The 23,469-nt window shown below is 61.0% G+C and overlaps 1 protein-coding gene across 1 annotated transcript; it reads right to left on the reverse strand.

Moving 5' to 3' along the window:
• Window positions 1–462: 462 nt before the first annotated feature.
• PLXNA3 (plexin A3) lies at window positions 463–13,992 on the reverse strand. Its single transcript, XM_081221720.1, has 32 exons — window positions 13,046–13,992; window positions 12,093–12,632; window positions 11,445–11,627; window positions 10,340–10,468; window positions 10,170–10,270; window positions 9,786–9,909; window positions 9,546–9,702; window positions 9,370–9,469; window positions 9,081–9,195; window positions 8,741–8,941; window positions 8,441–8,537; window positions 8,120–8,310; window positions 7,895–8,040; window positions 7,688–7,808; window positions 7,436–7,572; window positions 7,184–7,354; window positions 6,886–6,979; window positions 6,561–6,800; window positions 6,339–6,482; window positions 6,028–6,262; window positions 5,788–5,930; window positions 5,445–5,701; window positions 5,290–5,356; window positions 5,049–5,195; window positions 4,804–4,963; window positions 4,541–4,644; window positions 4,206–4,302; window positions 3,722–3,912; window positions 3,249–3,418; window positions 2,563–2,775; window positions 2,221–2,371; window positions 463–1,531 (listed from the first exon to the last, which is right to left on the reverse strand). The coding sequence occupies exons 1-32, from the start codon at window positions 13,898–13,900 to the stop codon at window positions 1,436–1,438; spliced, it is 5,877 nt and encodes a 1,958-aa protein (XP_081077846.1). The 5' UTR covers window positions 13,901–13,992; the 3' UTR covers window positions 463–1,435.
• Window positions 13,993–23,469: the final 9,477 nt, after the last annotated feature.

Here is a 23,469-nt window from a genome sequence, read left to right on the forward strand (position 1 = left end):
GGAGGTAGGTAGGAGCACAGTGACTGCAGTGCGCTTGGGACAGTAAAGGGTTGTCAGATATGAAGGCGTTTGGGGGCCATAAAGCCCTGGATGGTTTTGAACAGAGTGGGGACAAGGTCCACCGTGTATGTTAACAGGGTCCCAGTGCCTCCCACGTTGAGAAGAGGCAGAAATGGGTACCCTGGCATCCAGGCAAGCGACAAGGGTGGCTTGGACCAGTCGGGGGCAGTGGAGGTGGGGAGAAGGGGGCGGGTTCTGCATGTGTCTTGAAGGCGGAGCCACCAGGACTCACTGATGGATTGGACGTCGCCCTGGAGCGCCTCAAGTCCTCAGAAACCCTGCAACGAGTCGCCCTTCCCCCCATCAAGGGCGAGCAGCTCATGCAGAGTCCGACAGCCTCCCCACCTGCTTCCACGTTCCGGGGAGCAGCCACCTGCCCCGAGGACAAAGCCACACACTGCGTCCATTTCTCAACATTTAATTAGGAAACAAAAATTACAGGGACAAAGAAAACCTCATGCAAAAAAGAGAAAAAGGGGCCAACTGGGTTTCCAGGAGCGCGGGCTGGGGCCGGATTCCTCTGAGGAGGCAGGACAAAGGAGTAAGGCACTGCTGCCTCTGCCCCTCGGGGCGGGCACAGGACAGGGCAGCGGAGGATGAGGGGTCCGGACGCGCAGACCACACTGAGATGGTTTGGCAGCAGGGCCCAGAGAAGGGGGGTTCGGTGCTCCCAGGCCCAGCTCACGCCCTGGCAGGAGCCTGGTTTGAGCTCTCCAGGCGCTCAGAGAGAACGGGGCCCCGGGAGGGGGTACAGTCCCGGCCCGAGAAGTCTGGAGGGGCTGCTGCAGTGGCCGCAGGGGGACCCCTTGGCTGAGCCACCGTCCGAGGGCAACTTCGGTGCCTCACCCGCCCCAAGGGCTGCTGGTGCCGAGGCCCCATCCTCAGCATGGGTGGGGCCAGCCAGGGCAAGGGGGCGTGGCCAGAGGCTAGGCCAAGGCTGACCATGTCACAAGGGAGCCAGGAGGACTCAAAGAGAGAAGGTGAGTGAGGCTGGCAACCTCCGGGGGGCGGGGGAGGAGGGGGCGCGTATTTACAGATGGAGTCGACGGTGAGGTGGAGATAAATTAAATAAATAGGTGGTTAGGGTATAAATAGCAAGGAGGGCAGGGGCGACCACAACCCCCGGCACGAGGGCAGGAGGGCGGGGGTATTGCTGCTGCCGGGGTGGGGGGCTTAGTCCGGTCACCCCCTCCCCACGCAGGGCCCAAAGCAAGGCACTAATGACTGGAGCCCGGCTGTGCCAGGGGCCTCTTGGCCCGGTGACCTCATGCCACCCGATCCAGGGCTCAGCCCCGGGACCCAGGCAGGAGACGCCCCTCTGCACGGGAGGACGGCTCAGGACTGAGAAGCCCCCTCCTCACGGGGTCCGCCTCCCTTAGCTGTTGCTGGACGCAAGGCCGATGATCTGTTCCAGCTTCTGGCGCAGCTTCTGCTTCCGGCAAGAGGCATCTCGGTCCAGAGCGGTGAGAACCTGCGGGAAGAGGCCCCGAGCCGGGCTCTTGAGGGGCGGGCTCCTCCTGGCCAAGCCCCACCCCCACTGCCCCCCTTCCCTGACGCCCAGGGCGGGGTTGGGGGGGCCCTCACGCGTGTTCCAGGACCCGTCTGGCACTCGGGGGTCCCTCCCGAGCCTCCTCAGACTCTGCAGCCGGTCCCCCCTCTTCTCTGCCACCTCTTGAGTGTCCCAGGGCCACTCAAGTGCTTGGGCCACGTCTCCCTCTCCAGCTGCCCGTGGCCCCCCCTTGGGGAGCTCATCCAGGTTCGGGGCCCCATCCGGGCCCACCCATTCTCATCTCCAGCCAGGAATCCAACCCTGGAGCCAGCGCACCTGTCTTCCCTGACTCTCCAGCCACAAACCAGGCAGGTGGGCTGACCCCGCCCACCTTTGGCCCCAGCCCGTCATCAACCCAGCCCTCCATGTGCTCCCGGCCCCTAACTTCTGCCGGACCAGAACTTTGCGCTCCAGCCAGTGGCTTCTCTACTGGGTCCCTCAAATCCCAGCATCTACAGAGAGTGTCACCTGTGCCACCTTAAGAGCCTGGTTGGGGGAGGAACTGTGAGGAATCCAAGAGCTGGGCTCGCTGACCCCCACCACGCCCCTGCCTTTGCCACCAGCTGTACCCTCAGAGCCAAAGAGCAGGGGCCTGAGGGGGTGGCACGCACCTCCTGGCGGTACTTGGTAACGTAGAAGTAGAGCTCACTGAGCGCGCTCAGGACGTTGAAGTCACTGGCATGGAGACGGGACTGCTCCACCAGGTACGCGTCCATGTCCTGGTCGCTGATGGACGCCATCTTGGATATGTCCCGGTAGTACCTGTTGGGGCCCCGAGGAGGTCATGCCAGCAGGCGCCACAAAAGCCAAAGTCCCTGCCCCGGCGGCCAGGCCAGCCTCCGGGCCTCCTTCCTGAAGAGGAGCCAGCCCGTGGCGGCGCAGCTCTTGCCCCCTCGCCCAGCAGCCGTGTCCCCTGGGGTCCCGGCCCCGCCTCCCCACACACTGGGGCCCACCTCTCCACCCAGCTCTTATAGCTGGGGATGTCCTTGGCGTAGAGCAGCTTGTTGGAGGGCGAGTCCTTGCCCAGGCGGTGCTCGGACGTCGAGCAGGAGTCCATGAAGGTCTGGGCCACCACCGACAGGCAGGCGTCCGTGATGCTGTTCTTGTGGATGTCGAAGACGAACTGCGGGTTCTTGATCACGTTCACCCAGAAGCGCAGGGGCAGGCTGGACAGAGGGACAGAGGCCCGCAGCTCCCGGTCTCCCCCGCACACCCTCCCGTCCGTGCTCACCTCTGCGGGACCACAGCCGGCAAGACTGTCGCGCTGACAGGCAGCAGCCTGACTTCAAGCAGCGAGAAGTCAGAGTGCACGGCCTTCCGTCCTCAGTGAGTTTCAACGCGCCCCCCTCGCACGGCTAACCCCTGCACCGGGCTTCCGGTTATCTCTGCCCTGTGTCAGCGGTATCACCAGGTGAGCAGCAAGGCCCTGAGGGCCAAGGGCACCTCTGGGCACTGGCCACACTACCCACACCCCACCCGCCCAAAGCCCTGGCAGAGGTCTCTGTGCTCGGCGGCACCATCAGTGCCAGGTCTCCTGCCAGGGTAACCAGCCAAGCCCCCAAGGGCGTCCTGACCGTGGTCCCCGAGCCCCAGCCAAGCCTCCTCACGCCCCCGCCCGCGGGCCGGTGCACGGCAGTACCAGTTGCTCTTCCAGGTGTGGCGCACGTCAGGATCGCTGATCTGCCGCTGGTCGGCCTGCTCGTCCAGGAAATCGAACATGTACTTGATGGCCAGGGGCAGTGCCGAGCCCCGGTGCGCCGTGCTGAAGACACTCTCGAAGAGGTCGTCCACGAACTTCTGCAGCGTGCCCTGCAGGGGCGCAGCAAGGACACCAGCTGACGGGGAGCCAGGGCGGGACGTCCCCACGGCAGGACAGATGGGGACAGAGAGGCGTGACAACGAGCAGGGCTTCTGTGCTTGGCCAGCACCCCTCAGACAAGCTTGGCCTCGACCTCAGGGTGGCAGTTCCCATAGCAAAGGCGTTGAGCAAGTCCCCTGGGATTGGAACAATCCAGTGGCCCCTTCCCCAGGCAGCCCAGGCCAACCCCAGGGCCAAGGCCGGGCTACAAGGCACGTGCACTAACACCAGGGTGGTGCGGGGCAGGCCCACACCTTGGTGGCCAGCAGCCGCGTCAGGTAGATCTCCGAGACCATCTTGCTGCCTCGGTCTCCCTCCCGGTGGTCGGCGTGGTCGTGGTTCTTCACCAGGTGCCACAGCTTGGTGCCCGTCTCCTGGTCGGGCGTGATCATGGGTGCCCGCGAGCGGAGGCTGTCAGGGCTGCTGGCCGTGCGGAGCAAGCTCTCTGGGGCAGAGAGTGGTGTGCCCCTTAGGCCAGCAGGGCCACACCAGCCAGCGCCATGGCTCTCTCTCCCCTCCATCCCGGGAGCCCTGCAGGCTGAGGGGGCCCGTCTGCTCTCACGGGCCCACCGCACTTGTAGGCTCAAAGGAACTAGAGACCTCCTGAGAGCAGGGTCCGGGGGGCCGCCAGAACCAAGCTGGCTGCTCAGACGGGGTGGGGCTGGGGGTTCCCCACGATGGCCGACACAGCCTCACAGGGCATGGGGCCAGCAGAGACCCCACACCGAGGACGCCTACCATAACGGCTGAGAGAGCGGGTGAAGGTGAACGAGTTGGCCATGTTGTAGGCTGACACTTGTTTGGGCACCAGTGCCACCAAGGAACCATCTGTCACCTGCAAATCCCAGAGACAGAGAGGGGGGCAATGTGGGAGGCCGAGAAGCCAAGGGGCCTGAGCCACCGCCTACCCCGGCCCAGCAGGGCACGTGTGGGGCAGCTCCCACGGCTCCCCGAGGGGGGCCTGTGGTGCAGGGGCCAGAGAGGGGAGGGGCCGGGACCCCTACTCCTGTGGCCTCGGGGCAGGGCCATGGCTCCCAAGGGCCCTGGGAGTGAGTGGACCTCCGGATGCTCACCTGGTAGTGGGCCAATGAGTTGACCCTCTTCCAGTCACACTCGATTTTGGTGGTGACATCCTCGTCCTGGAGAATGATGCGGGCCATGCGGCCCTGGCGCCATTCTGCGGGCCACAGGCAGCTCTGAGGTCCCGCTCTGCGTCCCCTGGGACCCTGGGCCCACTGCCCTCAGAGGACAGAGCTCAGGTGGGGAGAGTGAACGCCAGCTAAGGTAACGTGGCCACAGGAGGTGGGGAGCCAGGAGGAGAGGGCCGGGGCCTCACCTAGGTCCATGTCCTCAGCTCTGGGACGCTGAGAGTAGGGGATGCCCTTGTACACAGCATCTAGCAGCTTGTCTTTGGCCTGGGTGACGCTGTCACAGTTGAGAACCTTCACCGGGACCTGAGCGCTGCCCTCGCTCTCCGGGCACACACAGTGCAGGGTCTGAGGGTGAGGGGGACCGCAGGGTGGGTCCTGGGTGAGGCGTCCCCTCAGGCCCGATGCCCTCCCCACCTGGCCCCCTGCTCACCAGCGTCTTGTAGTCAATCTGCTGCCGGATGAGCTTGTCCTCGCTCAGGGAGTAGCGGGCCTCGCCTGTGATGGCGTCAATGGGGCCCTTCTCCATCTGCTGCTTGATGGCGCAGTAGAGCAGGAAGAGTGGCTCCCCGGCGCACTCCTGCAGCCAGGCCGGGACACAGCTTGCCGCCCGCCTGCGGCCAACCGCTTCCTCACATCCCCTCGCCCCCCACTTGCCCTCTGAGCGCACGCACCTTCAGAAACTTATGCAGCAGGAAGGTGAACCAGTTGGTGAGCATCTTCTCAGCCACTGACTCAGTCCTAGGGTGAAAGGGGTGCTGGGGCCCTGGCCGGGCAGGGCTGGGCCTCCCAGGGGAGGGGCAGGACTGGCGCAGGGGGACCCCAGTACCTGCGCAGGAGCAGCTTCGGGTGGTTCTTGCTCTCGAGGTTCTTCTCGATGAGGTCCGCCAGCAGTTGCTTGAGCAGCCCCGTGGCATAATCGAGGCGGCTCTGCAGGGCCACCATAGTGAGCGAGGCCACAGTGCCACGGTCGCGCATGGAGAAGCTGCTCTGAGCCTCCAGAGTGTGGATAAAGGTGAGCACGAAGGCGCGGCTGTGCAGCAGCTGCCCAAAGAGACGCAGGGCCTTCTCGACGTTCGGGGGTGTCTGGGGGCCGGGGGGGGACAGGGCATCTCAGAGGGTGGAGGTGGCCCTGGGGTGGAGGGCATGGGCAGGCAACAGTGGGCACTCACATCCAGCTCCTTGAGCACTGGGTGGGCCTCGATGCCCGGGAAGAGCACACGCACGGCGTAGGTCCGGTAGTCCAGGAAGGGGATCTGCACGCCATCCATGTGGTTTGTCAGCTCATTGATGTCTGTCTGCAGCTCAGCGAAGGCTGGGGAGGGCCGGTGAGGGAGAGTGAGGGGAGAGTGAGCAGCGAGGGAGGAGGGAGCCCCCGCCTCCTGCCCCACCCCCCACCCCCATGCAGGCACCTTCCTTGCATTCCAGGGCCACCCGGGACTCCAAGTTGTCCATCTGCAGCTGGAGGCGCTTGAGCGTGCGGTCGGCGTCCTGAGTCTTGCGTTTGTAGGCGACCAGCACAGCACTGATGGCCAGCAGCAGGAGGCCGCCCCCCACCGCCAGCCCCACCACAGCCTGCAGGCTCAGCGCCCGATCGGCCGTGATGTGCAGGGTGCCCAGCCAGAACTCCAGGCCGCCCACCAGCACCTGCAGGGACAGGCGCCATAAGCTGACCCCGACCCCACGCCAGGCTGCTCTGGCGGCCTCCCTGCCCCCTACCCACCATGACCGGCTGCCGGCCCGTCTGGCTGGGGGAGTCACACAGGAGTTGCGTGTCCGAGACGGTGAGCGTGCATGGCTGGCCCCCGATCAGCACCGTGTAGTTGAGGCGGGAGCTGCCAGCTGCCGCAGGGATCAGATTCTTGCCCTGCAGAAAGAGAGCGCTGCTGGCCAGGGCTCCCCACCACCCCACCCCTCCCGCCCTAGGCGCCCACCACACCGGCACCTTCAGCACCACGTGGGAGCCAGGCTTGACATCCAGGACCCCGGAGGGCCCAAGTGGCTCAAAGCTGGGGTCGGGGTAGTAGGTGAAGGAGGACCGGTTGAGGGAACGGGCTGTCTGCACGTGGTCCAGCAGGAAGCCGAACTCGTCAGGGTGCTCACCCTGCGCCTGTGGCTGGGGCCGCCCCAGGAAGATGCCGGGGGCCTTACACAGCATGGCGGTGTCGTTGATCACCTGGCACGTCTGTGGGGACAAAGGTGGGCAGCCCAGCATGTGAGGCCACAGCAGGCAGGGGGTCAGGGGTGGGATGGCGGCAGCTGGCACTCACGTTGGTGGTCTCGATGCCTCGGTACTTGGCCCGGACCCGGGGCTCCTGGACCGTCAGCAGGTGGGTCCCACTCACGGTGATGGAGGTGCTTCCACTAGGTATGGGGGTGAGGGGCCTCAGGCTTCCTCGCCACCACCCTGGGCCCAGCCCTGGAGCGTTATCGAGGCTGCCATGGAAGCCCAAGGCCTCCCCGACCCTGGGTCACCTGGGCACCAGGCGAGGCCCAGGCCGGGCACTCAAGGACCTGGCCCCCAGCCTCCCCTCTGCCAGCCAGGCCCCATTCTCCCGAGGGCCTTACTTGATGATGCTCCAGGTGGGCTCGAGGCGAGTGACGGTGGGGTCCTGGGTGTAGGTGTAGAGGACACTGGGACTGGAGATGTTGGCGCGGTCGATGGCCAGGGTGATGGGGGCCTGGCTCGGGCCCAGCGTGGAGACAGGCGAGATGCACACGATCGCTTCAGCATCCCTCCTATGTCAGCAAGTGGGGACTTGGAGCGGGCCGCCCAGGGCCGCCACCTGCCGGCCCCGTGGCCCCACCTGCAACACTCACCTCACGAACTGGCACTCGCTGTCTCTCACGGTCACTGTGACTCTGCTGCCGGCGTCCAGAGAATGACCGGAAATGGTGATTCGCGTGCCCCCCGAGGCTGGGCCCCGACTGGGACTCACGCGGTCGAACGTGGGCGTCTATGGGAGAAGCAGCCCTGAGGGGAGCGAGGAGACAGCGGGCACCCAGCAGGGCCGGGCCACAGACCCCGCCAGGAAGGAGTGGGAGAGGGAAGGGGGCGGGCAGCCCACGTACCACGAAACTGTAGAGCTGCTCAGACTGCGTGCGGAAGTCAGCCGAGCAGTCGCTGACGCAGAGCTCTGCGGGCCCCGGTGGCGGGCTGGGCACCAGCGACTCCTCCATCTCACACACGATCCTAGGGGTCAGGTCGGGTGAGAAGTCAGGCCCGGGCGCCTGGCCGCAGGCTGTGGGGAGGCCCAGCGCCCACACAGCCGCACTCACCTCTCGGCACTGACGTACTCGGCGGGGATGGAGTTGCAGCGCACGCCGGCCACCCGCAGGCCCACGTCTCGGGAGGTGAGGCCCAGGTTCTCGCCCATGATGGTGATCCGGGTGCCTCCCTCCTTGGGCCCCATGAGCGGGTGGATCTGCGGAGCAGGAGGGGAGGCGGGAGGGTGAGCCGAGGCAGTGAGTACCCAAAGGGCAGCGGGTGGTGGGGAGGCCGACCTGGGCAATGCGGGGGTGGCTGCAGCGAGCGCCCTTCTGGTTCGGGTGCATCCAGTTGGTCTTGGGGGCCGGGCAGTGGGCCCGCAGCTGGCACCTATGCTCCGAGATGCACCAGCCACAGTTGAAGCGAGGGTCAGCCTTGAGGCAGAGGCCACAGCTGGGCCGCTGTGCCCAGCACTTGTACAGGAGGGCTGTGGGCATAGAGGGCACCGCTGGGGAGCAGCTACGGGCCCTAACGAAGGGTCTCCCTGTGGGCCCGGCCCCAGCACATGCCTTCTCTGCCCCAGGAGGTGAGCTCCTCAGCCCCATCCCGCCGCTCACCTCGGAAGGTAGTGGGCTTGTCGATGGGAAAATCTCCATCCCAGACCACGGAGAAGTCCAGCTCAGTGTCACCATACTCATCACCTTCATAGGAGTACTGGGGGAGAGGGACCCACGTGACCGCAGTGAAGGTGCACAGACTGCCCCTCCCCCAGCTCAGAAATCCCCAGCAGGAGACTCAGAAGGTCCCTTGCCACGGTCAGCTGAGGCTTCTAGAACAGTCTGCTGGGCACAGATCTGCACCATGCCCAGCCCTGCACAGCCTGGACCCCTGAGGGAGGCAGGGCGGATGGGCCTCACCGAGGCATTCTGGCATTGCACGCTGCTGCTGTTGAAGCGGACGGCAGGCACCCGCTGCTGCCGCCCCTGCACCCGGACCACACACTCGTAGTTCTTCTGGCCCGACTGGGGCTGCGGCAGGTTCTTGGCCCGCAGGGTAAGAGGCTGCATGACGCCTGCTGGGATCAGGAGGTCCCCACTGGGCAGGATCTCAGGGCAGCCCTGAGGGGAGAACGGCTATCAGCCAGCTGGGCTGGCACTCGGTTAAGGGCGCTCCAAGAAAACCCCAAGACCGAAGGCAGAAAAGCCAGGGGCCAGCCCGCACGGAGCCCAGCCCCCTCGCGTGTGGCGCCCGCCTCACCTCGGGGCTGTGGACCCTGCCCTCCTGGAAGGAGCATTCATGGGGGTGGCTGGTACACACGTGGCGGTACTTACACCAGTGGCAGGGGTAAGGGCTGCTGACGCAGGACATGCACCTAGAGGGGAGAGGCTTCAGAGATCACGGAGGAGACCGGGCCTGGCCCCTCACTGTCCCACCTGCGGGACACACGGGGAACCAAAGGCAAAAGGCGCCGGGGCCCGCCTGAGGCCCACACGACACCACGAGCAACAGAGACATGGGGACGGGGATCGGGGGGGCCAGTACTCACGACTGGAGGACGCTGCAGTTGTAGAAGACAAAGTCAGCCCCTGCAAACCTCACGCCACTCTCCTTGGAGCGCAGCTGCAGCTGCACGGTGCGCGTGGCCCCTGCAGCGAGCCCAGGGGAGCCACACGTGAGCTGCGGACGGAGAGCACCCCTGCCCCCAGCAGCCCAGCCACTGACCGTGCCCCCGGGTGAGAGCCCGGAGCTCCTGCAGGGAAGGCGAGGGACAGTGTAACTCTCCGGAGGGCAGCAGGACGGCCTCGCTCTCGGTCACCTCCTCGAAGGCACAGCTCACGCCCGCACTGAGGTCTGGCACGTTGCTTATGGCCACGGTCAGCTGGGGAAGCAGAGGGCTCAGAGCCGGGCGCACCCCAACACGTGTGCACGGGCCTCTACAGCCGCACACCCCGCACCGCTCACCTGCACCCCAGGCGATGTCACCGACACGTTGTTGGGCTGGACCCGCACCTGGACACACTTCCTCAGCTCCTTGGCGAAGCCACGCGGGGCCGAGGCGCCTGGACAGGCCCCATGGCGGCAGCATCTGCGCAAGGTCAGGCCAGTCCCGTCCCACAGCTGCCCCAGCAAGGCCCGGAGCGGGAGTGCAGCGGGGCCCTGGGGGGGGGACAAAGGGGACAGCGGCCCAGCCCAGGGCACCAGGCAACCGCATGCCTCGGCCTCATCCCCTGGGGTCCGAGGGATGTCACTCAGGATAGAGGTTCCACTCGCTAGCTGAAGAAAGTAGAAGGGCGGGGCGGGGGGGGGGCCACAGGGCGCAGCTCAGGGGAGTGGGCGGTTCCTCACCTGCGCTGCAGCACGCACCACCCACAGTGCGGGTCCCCCGAGCCCAGGCAGGCTGCGCAGCTCGGGTACTGCTCACAGGTCTCCACCGGGAGCTGGCTCACCTGGGGGCAGCTGTGTCAGCACCCGCCCCACCCCCATCCCACCCCCGCCCCACTACCTGCCGGGCCCACCTGCTTCTCACTCAGGAGGTAGACGTGCCGGTGGTCGGGGCTGAAGAGCAGGTCGCGGAGTATGGGGCTGCCGTCCACCACAGGCACCGTCTCATACAGGTGGGCCTCCTGAGAGCCGTCGACCCGTACCTGGGTCACGAGACCAGCCACCTGACGCCACAGCAGCACCCCACACACCCGGGCATCCTATTCTCGAGCCAGGGACCCAGCCTGCCTGCCGCTCCCTTGTCCCACAGACCAGGGAAGGAGGACACCAAGGCTGCCCCCTGGAGGCCCTTGGGGGTGACACAGCCAATCCAAAAAGGCTCCCAGGACATAGAGACAGAGATGAGCGTTGTCTAGAGTTGGGGGACAGGGAAAGCGTGAGAGCTAAAAGGGAAGGGATTTTTAGGATGATGGCAACATCCTGGAATGAGACAGCGGTTATGCTTGAGTAGCTCTGCAGACTTACTGAAATCACTCAGGTGTGTGCTTTAAACGGGGGGTGTGTGACATGGCAGTTACACCCCAATAAAGCTGTGACAAATGCAAAACGAGGACCAGGAGGGAAGTAGACCAGGCTCAGTGGCTCCCTTCACAAACCTTCCCCCCGCCACCCCAGACCTCCCCCAGGGATAGCCCGGCATCCCCCAGGTGAGCAGCAGGGGAACGTGGCAGTTGTCCTGACTCCTGTCCCTTCAGAACACCCTGGAACAGAAGCAGCTGTGGCCCTGCCGGCACTGCAGCCCCCGTGCCCATGAGGGGACAAGAGGGCAAAGAGGGTTAGGTCCACATTTGTCTCCTCGTTCATTCGACTGAGGACCCAGCAACGACAGCTCCTGCTCTCCCGGCAGGGAGGCCCGGAGATAGGCCCAGTAGGCCCCCAGAGCCACAGGAAGCCAGCGATTCAGGCCACAGGGGGCGGTGGCAGTGCAAGCATGGGTGGCTGAGAGGCCACCTGTGGAGCACAGCTGGGCTCCTGGGACCCAGCCTGGGAAGTCCCCCTTCCCCCAGGGGTCGGGCCCCGTCCAAGGTGCTGCAGGGCTCATCCGCACGTTCTTGAACGCAGCCCTCGCCTGCATCTCAGTCTGCCCGATGCCCACATGCTGAGCGTGCCGGGGCTCACCTTCTTCAGACTACCGCTGCGGGTGCCGATGAAGACCACAGAATGCTGCTGGTAGGTGTAGGCAGCCACACTGGCCATGCCATCAGTGCTGTCAGCGAGCAGGGGCAGCCCCTCGATCACGTGCAGGCCACCCAGCGGCTGGTTCAACACCAGCCCACAGAAGTTTCCATTTATCTGCATGGGCTGGTGAAACAGGAGGAGGACGCATGAGTCAGAGCTTGGGGGCACCAGCTGGACCAAGGCAATGAGAGCCCACATTCTAGGAGGGAGCAGAATCTGCACCTCGCTCCTTACCAGCCAAGACCAACCGTTTGCCCCGGGACCCCACAGGAAATTGGGGGCTGAGGAGGGAGGCGGAGGAAGGCGAGCAGGCGGCAGCAGGGCGAGCAGGCTGGGCTGGGGAGGGGCTGGTCCACACAGAGAGGTGGTGGGAAGGCAGGCCGGGGAGGAAAGACAAGCAGCAGAGGCAGGGAGGGGAGGATGGGGGCGGCGGACCCCGGGCTAAGCTGTCGTTCCCAAGACCGAGCCCAGGCTGGCACACGCGGCGGCCCAGCGGCTGCCGTACGACCGCCTGGGCTGGCCCCACAGACCCAGGAAGGGGCAGAGGGCCCAGCCCGGGGGCAGGGGTGGGGGCGGGTGAGGGCTCACGGTGTTGATACAGGGCAGCTCCTTGTTCAGCAGCCAAGGCAGGGCCAGTGTGCCCTCCCCACGGTAGCAGGACTGGATGCGGCGCCGGATGTGGGCGTTGATGCTGCTGAGGGTAAAGAGGCAGAGGATGGTCTGCCGCGGCGGGCTGGCCCGGTTCTTCTGGCCCTGAGAGAAGATGGTGAAGAGGACGTCCTCGTCGGCCGGCACACCCAGGGCCTGGGCCAGCAGTAGGCCGGGCTTGGCCAGGTGGGCGCTCTGCACCAGGCGGTACTCCACGCCGCGCCAGGAGCAGCCGATGGGGAACTCCACGTACGAGTAGAACTCCGAGTCCCCCGAGCACATGCGCACGATCTTGGACGTGAAGAACTTCTCGCCCGCCGTGTCCAGCAGCGTCTGCTGGGTATCCAGCTGCAGCGTCAGGAAGTACACAAAGGAAGCGCTCACGAAGCCGTACACGTAGTAGATGTCGAAGGCCGGGTACAAGGATAGCGTGTCTGAGGGGATCTTGATCTGAGAGGAGACGAACTCGTCCTGGTACACCTGGGGAGCAGGTGGAGGACACAGCCTGGGACGAGGCCTAGGTCCACCCTCGACCTCCCCAACCACGGCCCCTGGGCCCCCGCCACCCAGCCTGGCCCTGCGCCCACAACAAGGCCCCTGGGGGGCTTCCCTCACAACCTCCGTGCCCCCGACCCACGTGGTCACAGGACCCCAGGCCAGAAAGGCTCCAGAGGGCAGGCTGAGCAGCCCCGTCCCAGGACCCGGCCCGCCCTCCCGTCGTCAGCAGCCTGTCCCCTCTGGGACCAGGGCTCTTCCAGAGGCAGAGGCAGGACAGAGTGAAGGTAGGAGGGCACAGGAGCTGGTTCTTCAGAGGGGTGAGAAGGGAGGGGAGGGGAGGGGTCGGGGGCCGGACAGCCCGCGCGGGAGGCCGAGCAGGTGGGCGGGTCACCCACCAGACTGAACATGTCGGCACCGTCCTCGTCGCCGATGAGCTTTCGGGAGCTCAGGGTGGGGAAGTACTCAGACTTGCCATCCACAGCGGTGCCCACGAACAGCTTGCTGGGCCCCTGGCCCTGCTCCACGATGACGCCCGCCATGGAGTCAGGCTCCTGGGCGCCCGACAGGTAGTGCTCCTTGCGGCGGTGCGGCTCGCCCAGCTTGAAGAGGTCGTCCAGCCGCAGGAACTGGCAGATGCCCTGCCAGATGCTGCCGCAGGCCACCAGGCGGCGGGCTGCATAGTCTATGAGCAACAGCTTGTTCACGTTGTCTACAGGCGCCAGGCGGTGGGCACAGACACGCATGCTGGGGGGTGGGTAGCAGCGAGCGTTGTCCTCGACGGGCCCCGTGACGTGGACCCGCAGCTCGGTCAGGTTGGGGGCCAGCTTGAAGACGCGATTCACCGCACCCACAAACACCTCCCCGGTCACCCGGTGCACGGCCAGGTGGGTGAGCGAGGTGTCCGTCACTGAGAAGGCAGGGAAGGGCATGCTGCCACCCAGGGCCCGCCCCACGGCGAGGAGGAACAGCATGAGGAGGCTGACGGCGGGCATGGCCGGCGGCTGCTCTGGGGGTGGGCCTGAGGAGAGACAGGGAGTGCCGGTCAGAGGCCCCCGGCCCAGGGCGCCCAGCCACCTCCGGCCCTGCCTGGCCTCGGGCCCCCAGCAGGCCAAGAGCCACACCACAGAGGGTGGAGGCCAGTCGCCCACCACCATGCCAGAGCCCCAGATGGCGACCACGGCTGGGAGAGAGGAGGGGCCTCCGCCAGGGCGCACGAGTGAGCAGCGAGCGCAGGCAGGCTTGGGGGCCATCAATCATCCCCCACCCACTGCTGGAAAGGAGCCAGGAGGCCTCGCCTCAGCTGGGCCACACCCAAGGGGGCAGCAGAGCCAGATGCTAGGAAAGGAGAAGCCAAACACCAGATCCCAGAGCTGAGGGTGGCCAGCCGCACACAAGACCAACCCAACCGTGGGCAAGCCAAGGCCACAGACGTGCCTCACACCCTAGCCGGGGAAAGGAGAAAAGGTAGGGAGAGAACAATAGCAAATTGGTGTCAGGACACCACCCCAGGACAGAGGTCTGAGGCATCAAAGGCTGAGACCAGATGGGAACCAGGGCTGCCACTTCCACCTTCCTGGCCCCGGCTGCCTCCTCGCCCCAGGGGCCTCCGTCTGCTGGCTGTCCAGGAGGAGCCTGCCATCCAGGCTACCGGCTGCAACACAAAGCCGAGTCGCCTGCCCCCAGAGCAAAGCACAGAGACAGACATAAGTCAGGCTCTGCTCAGGCACAGCCAGACGGATGCCCAGGCAGCCCTGCGCGGCTCTCCCTCCAAATCCACAGTTAGCTGGGGAAGGGGAGATGCAGGGGGGCCCAAGGAGCCCTATGGAAGAGGAGCAACCTTCTGAAATACAGCTGAGACTTTGGGGAGATGGGGTGGAGGACCACAGGAGCAGTACTGGGCTTGGCTGGGTCTTCACCCCTAGGCCACACCCAGCCCTCGGCCAGCTCCAGGCAGCAAAGACAGCAGAGAAGTGTCGTGGCAGCCAAGGGGGCAGGGCTCAGCGATACCCTCTCAGTGCCCAAGCCCCAAGGGAGACACAAGTTACCCAGCTTGGGGAGGGTGCGGGGAACCAAACCAAGGCAGCAACCAAGGAAAGGGGGGAAAAATGCATTTGCTAGAACAAGGAGAAGACCCAGCTTGGAACTGCAAAGTTTCAGCTCAGGCTGATCATCTCTCTGGGGCTCTTTTGTCAGGTCCGCATCCTGGATCCTTAATGCAAGACCCAGAGAAGAAAGGAAGACGGAGAAGGGAGGCCTCATGCCACCCTCACCTCCTCCACACCACACACGAATACAGGCCTAAGAATGGGGATGGGACACGTCGGGAGGGAGACCTGGAAAGGCAGAATTTGCAGCCCAAGTGCCCATCCGAAACCTCAGCCTGTAACCGGGAGCCTCGGGCATCACGGGCACACCCAGCCTCTCTGCTACGGCCTTGCCAGCAGAGCCCGAGGGTGGGGACAGACCCTCGCAGAGACCCGGCTCTGGCGCCCCCTCCCCAACGCCCCGCGCGGTGCTGCCGGCCCGGCTCGCCCTGCCCCCACCAGGGACACCCCTCCCACCCCGGCAGATCCACGAGGACCCTAGTGGATGGAGGCGCCGCAGCAGTCCTTGCAGGGGCCGCTCCTCCGCCACAAAGGGTCCCCATCGGGTCGGGGGCTAGCCGCGGACGGACCGTCCCTACCGGCGCCGGGCACGAAGGACCAGTCAGGCCGGCGCCCGAGAGACAGGGGCTGGGCCCGACCCCTTAAAGGCCGAGCCGAATCCCCGCGCTGCCGGAGCCCAGGGCCGCCGAGCAGGCCGGCCCCGCACAGGCGGCGGGGGATGGAGGCCACCTACCTGTCCCTCCGCCGCCGCTGGCTCCGGGTGGCCGCCCGCCGGCCACGTGGACGCGCCCTCGAGCCCCACACCGCCCCGCTCGCGCGCCCCCGCCGCCGCACCCCTCGCCTTACAACTCGCGCGCCCGCGCCGCCGCCGCCGCCGCCGCCGCCGCCGCCGCCGCCGCCGCCGCCGCCGCCGCCGCCGCCCACACACTGGGCCGGCCCGCGGCCGCCAGGGCCTTTTAAACCCGGACCGTACCACCGCGCCGGGCGGGGGCGCCCAGGGAGGGCCGAGCGGCAGGGCTCGCGGGCGGGGGCCTCCCCTCCCTGGGGCCGGGAGAGGCCCAGTGCTTAGCCCGGGCCCCCGTGAGCGGCCCGGGTCCCCGCCCAGCGAGCCGACCCCCCTCGCGCAATGGCCGCGTCCTCGGCGCGCGCCTCTCTCCCGCCACCCCCGCCCCGGCCCGCCGCCTCCCGCAACCCTGGGACCCGCGCGCGCCCGCGCCACACACCCCCTAGGGCCCGGGGCGCGCGCAGACCCCGCCCCGGCGCTCGGAGGCGCGCCCGGGGCCACCTGCCGGCGGTGCGCGGCCTCCCGTGTTCCAGCCCTTAGGGCGCACACCAGCCGGGGACTCGCGGTCCTGGCTCAGGACACTCTCCCCCTGACGGTCCTTAATCCAGAGGGCCCGCGGCTAATAACATGCAGATGCCCAGCATGAGGACTTGAGGCTGTCGGCCATTTACACCTGGCCCCTTCCCCAGCCAGCCACCGCGGCCCTGAATCGGAGGTTTTCATTCCCTTGGTTTCCTTTTCCTTTTCTTTTTAAACAGCTTTATTGGCCTATAATTCATCTGTCATGTAAGTCACTCATGTAAAGTGTAACATTCAATGACTTTTAGTATATTCACAAAGTTGTGCAACCATCCCCACTACCAGATTCCAAAACGCTCTCATCAGCCCTGAAGCAAGCCCCCATATACCCCTTAGCAGTCCTCCCAGTCTGCCCCATATGAATTTTAGGATGCGCTTGTCAGTTTCTGCAAAAAAGCCAGCAAGAGTTTGATAGGGATTGACTTGAAGCTGTAAATCAACGGGAGAGCGTCACCATCTTAACAAGATTCTTCCCATCCATGAGCATGAGATGTGACAATTAACTTTATGTGTGTTAACTTCAACTTGGCTAGGCTGTAGTCTGCAGTTGTTTCATCAAACTCTCATCTAAGTGTTGCTGTGAAGGAATTTTGTAGGTGTGGCCAACATCGACAATCGGTTGACTTTAAGGAAAGATTACCCTCCATAATGTGGGTGAGTCTCATCCACTCAGTTGAAGGCCTTATAAGCAAAAACTGAGCTTTCCAGGAGAAATAGATATTCTGCCTCAAGACTGTAATGTAGAAGTCCTGCCTGAGGTTGCAGCTTGCCGACCTGCCCTACAAATTTTAGACTTGCCACCTTGCCAGCCCTCAACAATCTCATGAGCTAATTCCTCAAAATAAATCGTGTGTGTGTGTGTGTGTGTGTGTGTGTGTATCCTGTTCTGTTACTCTGGAGAACCCTAACTAAATAAATATTTTCCCATTTATTCAGGTTTTCTTTATTGTCTTTCAATGACATTGTCTAGCTTACAGTGTACAAGTCTTGCATTCCTACTGTTAAATTCATTTCTAAGTATTTTATTCTTTATAATGCTATTGTAAACAAAATTGTTTATTGCTACGGTATAGAAGTACAATTGATTTTTTTTTGTGTGGTACGCGGGCCTCTCACTGATGTGGCCTCTCCCGTTGCGGAGCACAGATTCCGGACACGCAGGCTCAGCAGCCACGGCTCACGGGCCCAGCCGCTCCGCGGCATGTGGGATCTTCCCGGACCGGGGCACGAACCCGCATCCCCTGCATCGGCAGGCAGACTCTCAACCACTGCGCCACCAGGGAAGCCCTACAATTGACTTTTTTGTGTAATGGTCTTTGTTCCTGCAACTTTGCTGAACTCATTTATTAGCTCTAATATATTTTTTAGAAGATTTATTAGGATTTTGCATATATAAGATTATGTCATCTGAGAATAGAGATAGTTTTACTTCTTCCTTTCCAATCTGGATGCCTTTTATTTCATTGTGTTGCCTAATTGCCCTGGCTACACCCTCCAGTCAATGTTGGATAGAAGCGGTAGCTTTCTTTTTTTTTTTTTTTAAATTTATTTATTTATTTTTGGCTGTGTTGGGTCTTCGTTTCTGTGCGAGGACTTTCTCCAGTTGCAGTGAGCGGGGCCCACTCTTCATCGCGGTGCACGGGCCTCTCACTGTTGCGGCCTCTCGTTGCGGAGCACAGGCTCCAGACCCGCAGGCTCAGTAGTTGTGGCTCACGGGCCCAGTTGCTCCGCGGCATGTGGGATCCTCCCAGACCAGGGCTTGAACCCGTGTCCCCTGCATTAGCAGGCGGATTCTCAACCACTGCACCACCAGGGAAGCCCGGTAGCTTTCTTTTTAACTTTATAATTTGAAATTATTTCAGACTTACAAAAAAGCTGTAAGAATAGTACAGAAAGCTCCCATGTACCCTTAACCCACATTCACCAAGAGTTCATATTTTGTTCCACTTGCTTTCTCATTCTCTCTCTCCCTCTCACTTGTGGGTGCATATGTATTTATTATATATAAAAATAATATTGTTATCAACTATGTGTAAGTAAGTTGCATACAGCTTACCCCTTTACCCCTAAATACTTCACTCTGTATTTCATAACCACAGCATAATTACTGTATAATTATTATAGACTCTTACATAACCAAAGTATAACTGTCAACATCAGAAATGTTCATGTTAATACGATAATATTATTTTATCTAAGGTCTTATTCGAATTTCACCACTTGTCCTCATGATGTTTTTTTCTGATCCAGGATCCAGTCTAGGATCCCAAGTGGCATTCGTTCTCATGTCTCTTTGGTTCCCTTTCATCTGGAACATCCCTCTGCTTTTCTTGGCCTTTCATGACATGGACATTTTTGAAGAGTGCAGGCCAGGTGTTTGGCGGAACATCCTCAGGTTGGATTTGTCCGATGTTTTCTCAGGGTGCGATTTGGCTTGTGTGGTATTGGGTGGCTACCAGGCCCTTTCTGTGCTTCTTTTCAGGAGGCAAGTGTTATTGTTTTGTCCCTTCACTGTCATGTTAACTTTAAGCATTTGGTTAAGGTGGCTACTGCCAGCTTCTCAAGTGGACAGTTATTATTTTTCCCTTTGTAACTAAAAAGTAGGTTGTAGGAAGATACTTTGAAACTAGGTGAATATTCTGTTCTTTATCAAAATGTTACCAGTCATTGGGCTTCCCCGGTGGCGCAGTGGTTAAGAGTCCACCTGCCGAGGCAGGGGACACGGGTTCGTGCCCCGGTCCGGGAAGATCCCACATGCTGCGGAGCGGCCGGACCCGTGAGCCATGGCCGCTGAGCCTGCACGCCTAGAGCCTGTGCTCCGCAACGGGAGAGGCCACAACAGTGAGAGGCCCGCGTACCGCAGGAAGAAAAATGTTACCAGTCATTGATAATTCTTGCCTAAATCAGTGATTACTCTGATGGTTACAAAACAGTGATTCTTTTCCCTCCATGACCCCTCCTACACTTATTCATTGGCATTCTCCTGTCAGGAAGAGCTCCTCTGTTCATCTATCTATATATTCATTATCAGTGTGGACTCGGGGATGTGGATTTTATTCGATGGACTGTAATCCATTATTGTTTTTTTGTTTTGTTTTTGTTTTTTTGGCCGCGCCACGCATGGGATCTTAGTTCCCAGACCAGGGATCGAACCCACATCCCCTGCATTGGAAGATGGATTCTTAACCACTGAACCGCCAGGGAAGTCCCTTGGGTAGCTTTTAAAAAAAATTTCCCTTTATGGGAGTTCCCTGGTGGCCTAGTGGTTAGGCTTTCACTGCCGTGGCCCGGGTTCAATCCCTGGTCGGGGAACTGAGATCCCACAAGCCAAGCAGAGCATGGCCAAAAAAGAAAAATCTTTCCTTTTAATATAGCTATGTTATTCATTTGAAAGGCACTTGGGAGAATTTGTTTGTATTCAGTTTTAGCTTTTCCCCCATCCTGTTGATTTTTTTTTTTTAGTATGTAGAATAGCAACATGTGTCCAGAAATCAAAACTACATCAGAAGAGACATCCAGAGGAGCATCACTCCCTCTCATGTCCCTATCACCCAGTTCCCTCCTACCCCTTTAGGTAACCAGTTTCATTAGTTGCCTTCTTTTCCTTTTTTCTTTTAAAATGAGCTTTATTGGGGTATAATTTACAGACAATAAATGACCCCACTTTAAGGGTACAGTTCAATGAGTTTTGACAAATGCATACCCCTTTTAACCACTCTCCAGTCAAGATACAGGCCATTTCCATCAGCCCAGAGGCCCCTCTGGGTTCCCTCTGCAGCCAGTGCCCCTCCGCGCAGCCCCAGGTGGCTGCCCATCTGCTTGCTGTCACCATGAAGATGGTGAGCATCTTTTCACTTGCTATTGCCGTTATTTTTTTCCTTTTTAAAAAAAAAATTTATTGGAGTATAATTGATTTACAGTGTTGTGTTGCTATTGCCATTCTTTTTCATATTTTGTGACACTGTGTATTCAAATCTTTTGCCTGTTTTTTTGTTTCTCATTCGGCCACATGCACAGGGCATGCAGGATCTTAGTGCCCTGACCAGGGATCGAAACTGCGCCCCCTGGCAGTGGAAGCGCAGAGTCCTAACCACTGGACCACCAGGGAAGTCCCTTTTGCCCGTTTTTTAAAATTAGGATGTTTATCTCATTTTTATTGATTTGCAGGAGCTTACGTGTGTGTGTGTGTGTGTGTGTGCGCGCGCGCGCACACGTGCATGCAAAACATATTCTGGATACAAGCCCTCTGTCATAAAAATATTTTCTTTTCTCCAAGCCAGTGGCTTGTCTTTTCATTTTCATAATGGTATCTTTTAAAGAGCAAAAGTTTGGATTTTTGATGAAGTCTAATTTATCAATTTTTCCTTTTATGATTGTTTTTTGTCTCCTAAGAAAACTTTACATAGACCAAGGTCACAAAGGTTTTCCCCCATGTTTTATTTATATATAGTTTTAGCTTTTACTTTTAGGTCTACAACCCATGTCAAGTTCATTTTTCTGTGTGGTCTAAGTAAGGCGTAGAAGTTTCCTGTGGCTGTTGTAACAAAGTTCCACAAACTGAGTAGCTAAAACAATGGACATTTCTTCTCACCTTTTAAGACGATAAAAATATTCTGGGAGTGGATAGAGGTGATGGTTGCACAACACTGCAAATATACTCAATGCCCCTGAAATGTGCATTTTTAAATGGTTAATGGTTATTTTTATGTTACGTGAATTTTTCCTCAGCTGAAAAAAATTGAAAATAAAAAACAAAATCCCACAGTGAGAGACCACATGTGCCATTTCAGGTTGCATATGTCCCCCACCCCCTTGAGGAGTGACAGTGCACTGTGCGTGAAGCCTGGGAGCCAGGACTCTCACCTGGTGGTAGTGCTGCAAAATGGGAGGGGCCGGGGGGGGAGTCTGCCACTGTCTGGAAAATTAATTATGCCTTCCCTGGCAGTCCAGTGGTTAGGACTTGGCACTTCCACTGCAGGGGCACAGGTTCCATCCCTGGCTGGGGAACTAAGATCCCCCAGGCCACATGGCTCGGCCAAAAAGTTTTAAAAAGATTTAAAACAGAGGAGGCTCTGTATGCACAGATCTGGAGAGACATGTAGGCTACTGGGGGACGTATTGTTAAGCGACGAACGCAGATGCTTTGTTGGGGCAACTGGACCCGGAGGGTGAAGAGCTTGCCCCTGCCCCTCCCGCTCATTCCCGGCACTGCCTCTCTGACCTTTCCTCCCTTCCTCACCTTCCCCTCTCTCCTTCCCTCCCTCCCACCCCACTCACCTCCAGCCTGCCTGCCTGTGTCGCCACACCTGCCCTTCTCACCGCCTAGCCCACACCCCGCAAACACTACTCCCCAGAAGCGTTGGTGACCACTCACTGGCCTCGGTGACCTCGTGTAGTTCTAGAGCATCAGATAATACCTGTCCCAGCAGCCCCCAACTTTCCTCTGCGGCCCCCGGACCTCTCTCCTACACTCCACACTCACATGAGTTCAAGGTCCCGAGGAGAGGGCCCCCAGCACTATAGTGCCCCTCCTGGCAGGAGTGCTGGCCTGCGCTGGCCTCCAGGCTGGAAGTAGGGAGCCCAAGACTGCCAAGCAGAAAGCTGGCCCTGCCGCAGCCCTTTCTTAGGATAAGGGGCTCCTCCCTTGGGCCCCGCCAACCATGGTGTCTTTTCCATCCCTCCACTGGCCACAGGGAAGGGGGTGTCCTCCCCTGACAGTCTCCCTGCCCCCTTGACCCTGACCCCAGACATCTCCCTTCTTCCCAGCCTGACTTCCCAGCAACTTAGGGCTGTTTCTAAAAACCAGCTCCTTCCCTGACAGGACCCAAGATTGGGCCTCAAGGGGCTTGTTTTCCAGAAGCTGCCAGGCCAAAGGCGGCTCCCTCAAATAATGCAGTCCTGGGTGAGCTGGCTGAGGGAGAGGGAGCCTGCTCTTCTGGTGACTTCTCAAAGGGGGCAGGAGGGGGTTGGCGCAGGCCAGAGGATCCCCTCCCCAGGGTTCCCGGAACCCAACAGAAAGCCCCATCGACTTGCTCAGAGTTGTTCCCCACATCCAGGACTTAGGGTCAGGCCTGGCCACCCCTCCGTGCTGTGCCCCAGGTGCCCAGGCCTATTCTACCCTCCTCCCTCCTCCAAGTGACCCTGGATGGCCCCGCCCCAGACACAGGGTAAGGAAGCCCAAGTGACAGCTCCTAGCTGCCAGATGGGCCTCCCCAGGCCACGGCTGAGCAGGACAGAGGGCCCTGCCACAGAGGAAGAAGGCACAAGAGCCTGTGCACCCGGCAAAGCCCACCACCACCGTCAGATCTGCACACTGGCCAGGGAAGTGGGGGCGGACCCAGAGCTGAGACGCTCCCTGCCGACTGGGGTCCGTCCCCTGTCCCCTCTGCCGGGTCTCAGGCAAGAGGAATAAGGGGGGAGCAGGGGTGGTGAGCTTACCTTCCTCAGCCTCCCGGGCTGGGCCCAGGGGAACCAGGGGAGCTGGCCGCCAAGGCGGGGCAGGAGGCAGGAGCGTACACCCCCAAGACAAGTTCCCCCCTTGGGGCCGTGACAGCGACCAGCCCCAGGGCAGCCTGAGCAGAGCTGGCTGTGGGTGGGGTGGGCAAGCAGTGAGTACAGGGCATCCACAGCGGCCTTCCCGTGTCCAGACTGGGGAGAGATGCTGTGACAGGGATACAGGGTGGCTGGGAGCCACAGGACAGCCATGTCCCTTATGGAACGGGCAGCTAGGAGACACAAAGGAGCCCAAAGCCCTGGGCGGGAAGCATGGGGAGGAATGCCCTTCCTACCCACGTAGGTGCCGCGGTGGGGACGAGCTGGGCCTGCTGAGGCCCCCGTGCACGCCAAATACCCCTTCCACCCTTCCACCTGCCAAACACACACTTTCTTGCAAGACAGAGAGCAGAGATATTGTATAATTCTGTTTATGTGAAACTTCCAGAATAGGCAACTTCATACAGACAGAAAGTAAACTAGGGGGTGCGAGGGGCTGGGGGGCGACTGCTAATGGACGTGGGGTCTCCTTTCAGGGTGATTCACAACACTATGAATGTACTAAGTACCCCTGGATGGTACACTTTCAAATGGTCACAACGGTGAATTTTATGTTATGTGAATTTTAGCTCAATAAAAAAAAATCTTTAAAATAAAACGCACAGGAAGATGGCAGAAGAGTAAGACGCGGAGATCACCTTCCTCCCCACAGATACACCAGAAATACAGCTACACGTGGAACAACTCCTACAGAACACCTACTGAACGCTGGCAGAAGACCTCAGACCTCCCAAAAGGCAAGAAACTCCCCACGTACCTGGGTAGGGCAAAGCGGAGAGATTACCACACAGAAGATCGG

Source organism: Mesoplodon bidens (genome assembly GCF_964165515.1).
Source record: "Mesoplodon bidens genome assembly, chromosome: X".
NCBI lineage: Eukaryota > Metazoa > Chordata > Mammalia > Artiodactyla > Ziphiidae > Mesoplodon > Mesoplodon bidens.

What these genes read in the sequence shown, in the direction of transcription:
- PLXNA3 (XM_081221720.1), bottom strand. Translation starts at nt 13,900, where the DNA reads ATGGCCCCCAAGCCTGCCTGCGCTCGCTGCTCACTCGTGCGCCCTGGC. An exon ending in CCCACCTGGAGCATCATCAA is followed by an intron (nt 6,980 to 7,183) that starts GTAAGGCCCTCG and finishes CCCCATACCTAG; the next exon opens with TGGAAGCACCTCCATCACCG. An exon ending in ACTCATTGGCCCACTACCAG is followed by an intron (nt 4,303 to 4,540) that starts GTGAGCATCCGG and finishes TGGGATTTGCAG; the next exon opens with GTGACAGATGGTTCCTTGGT.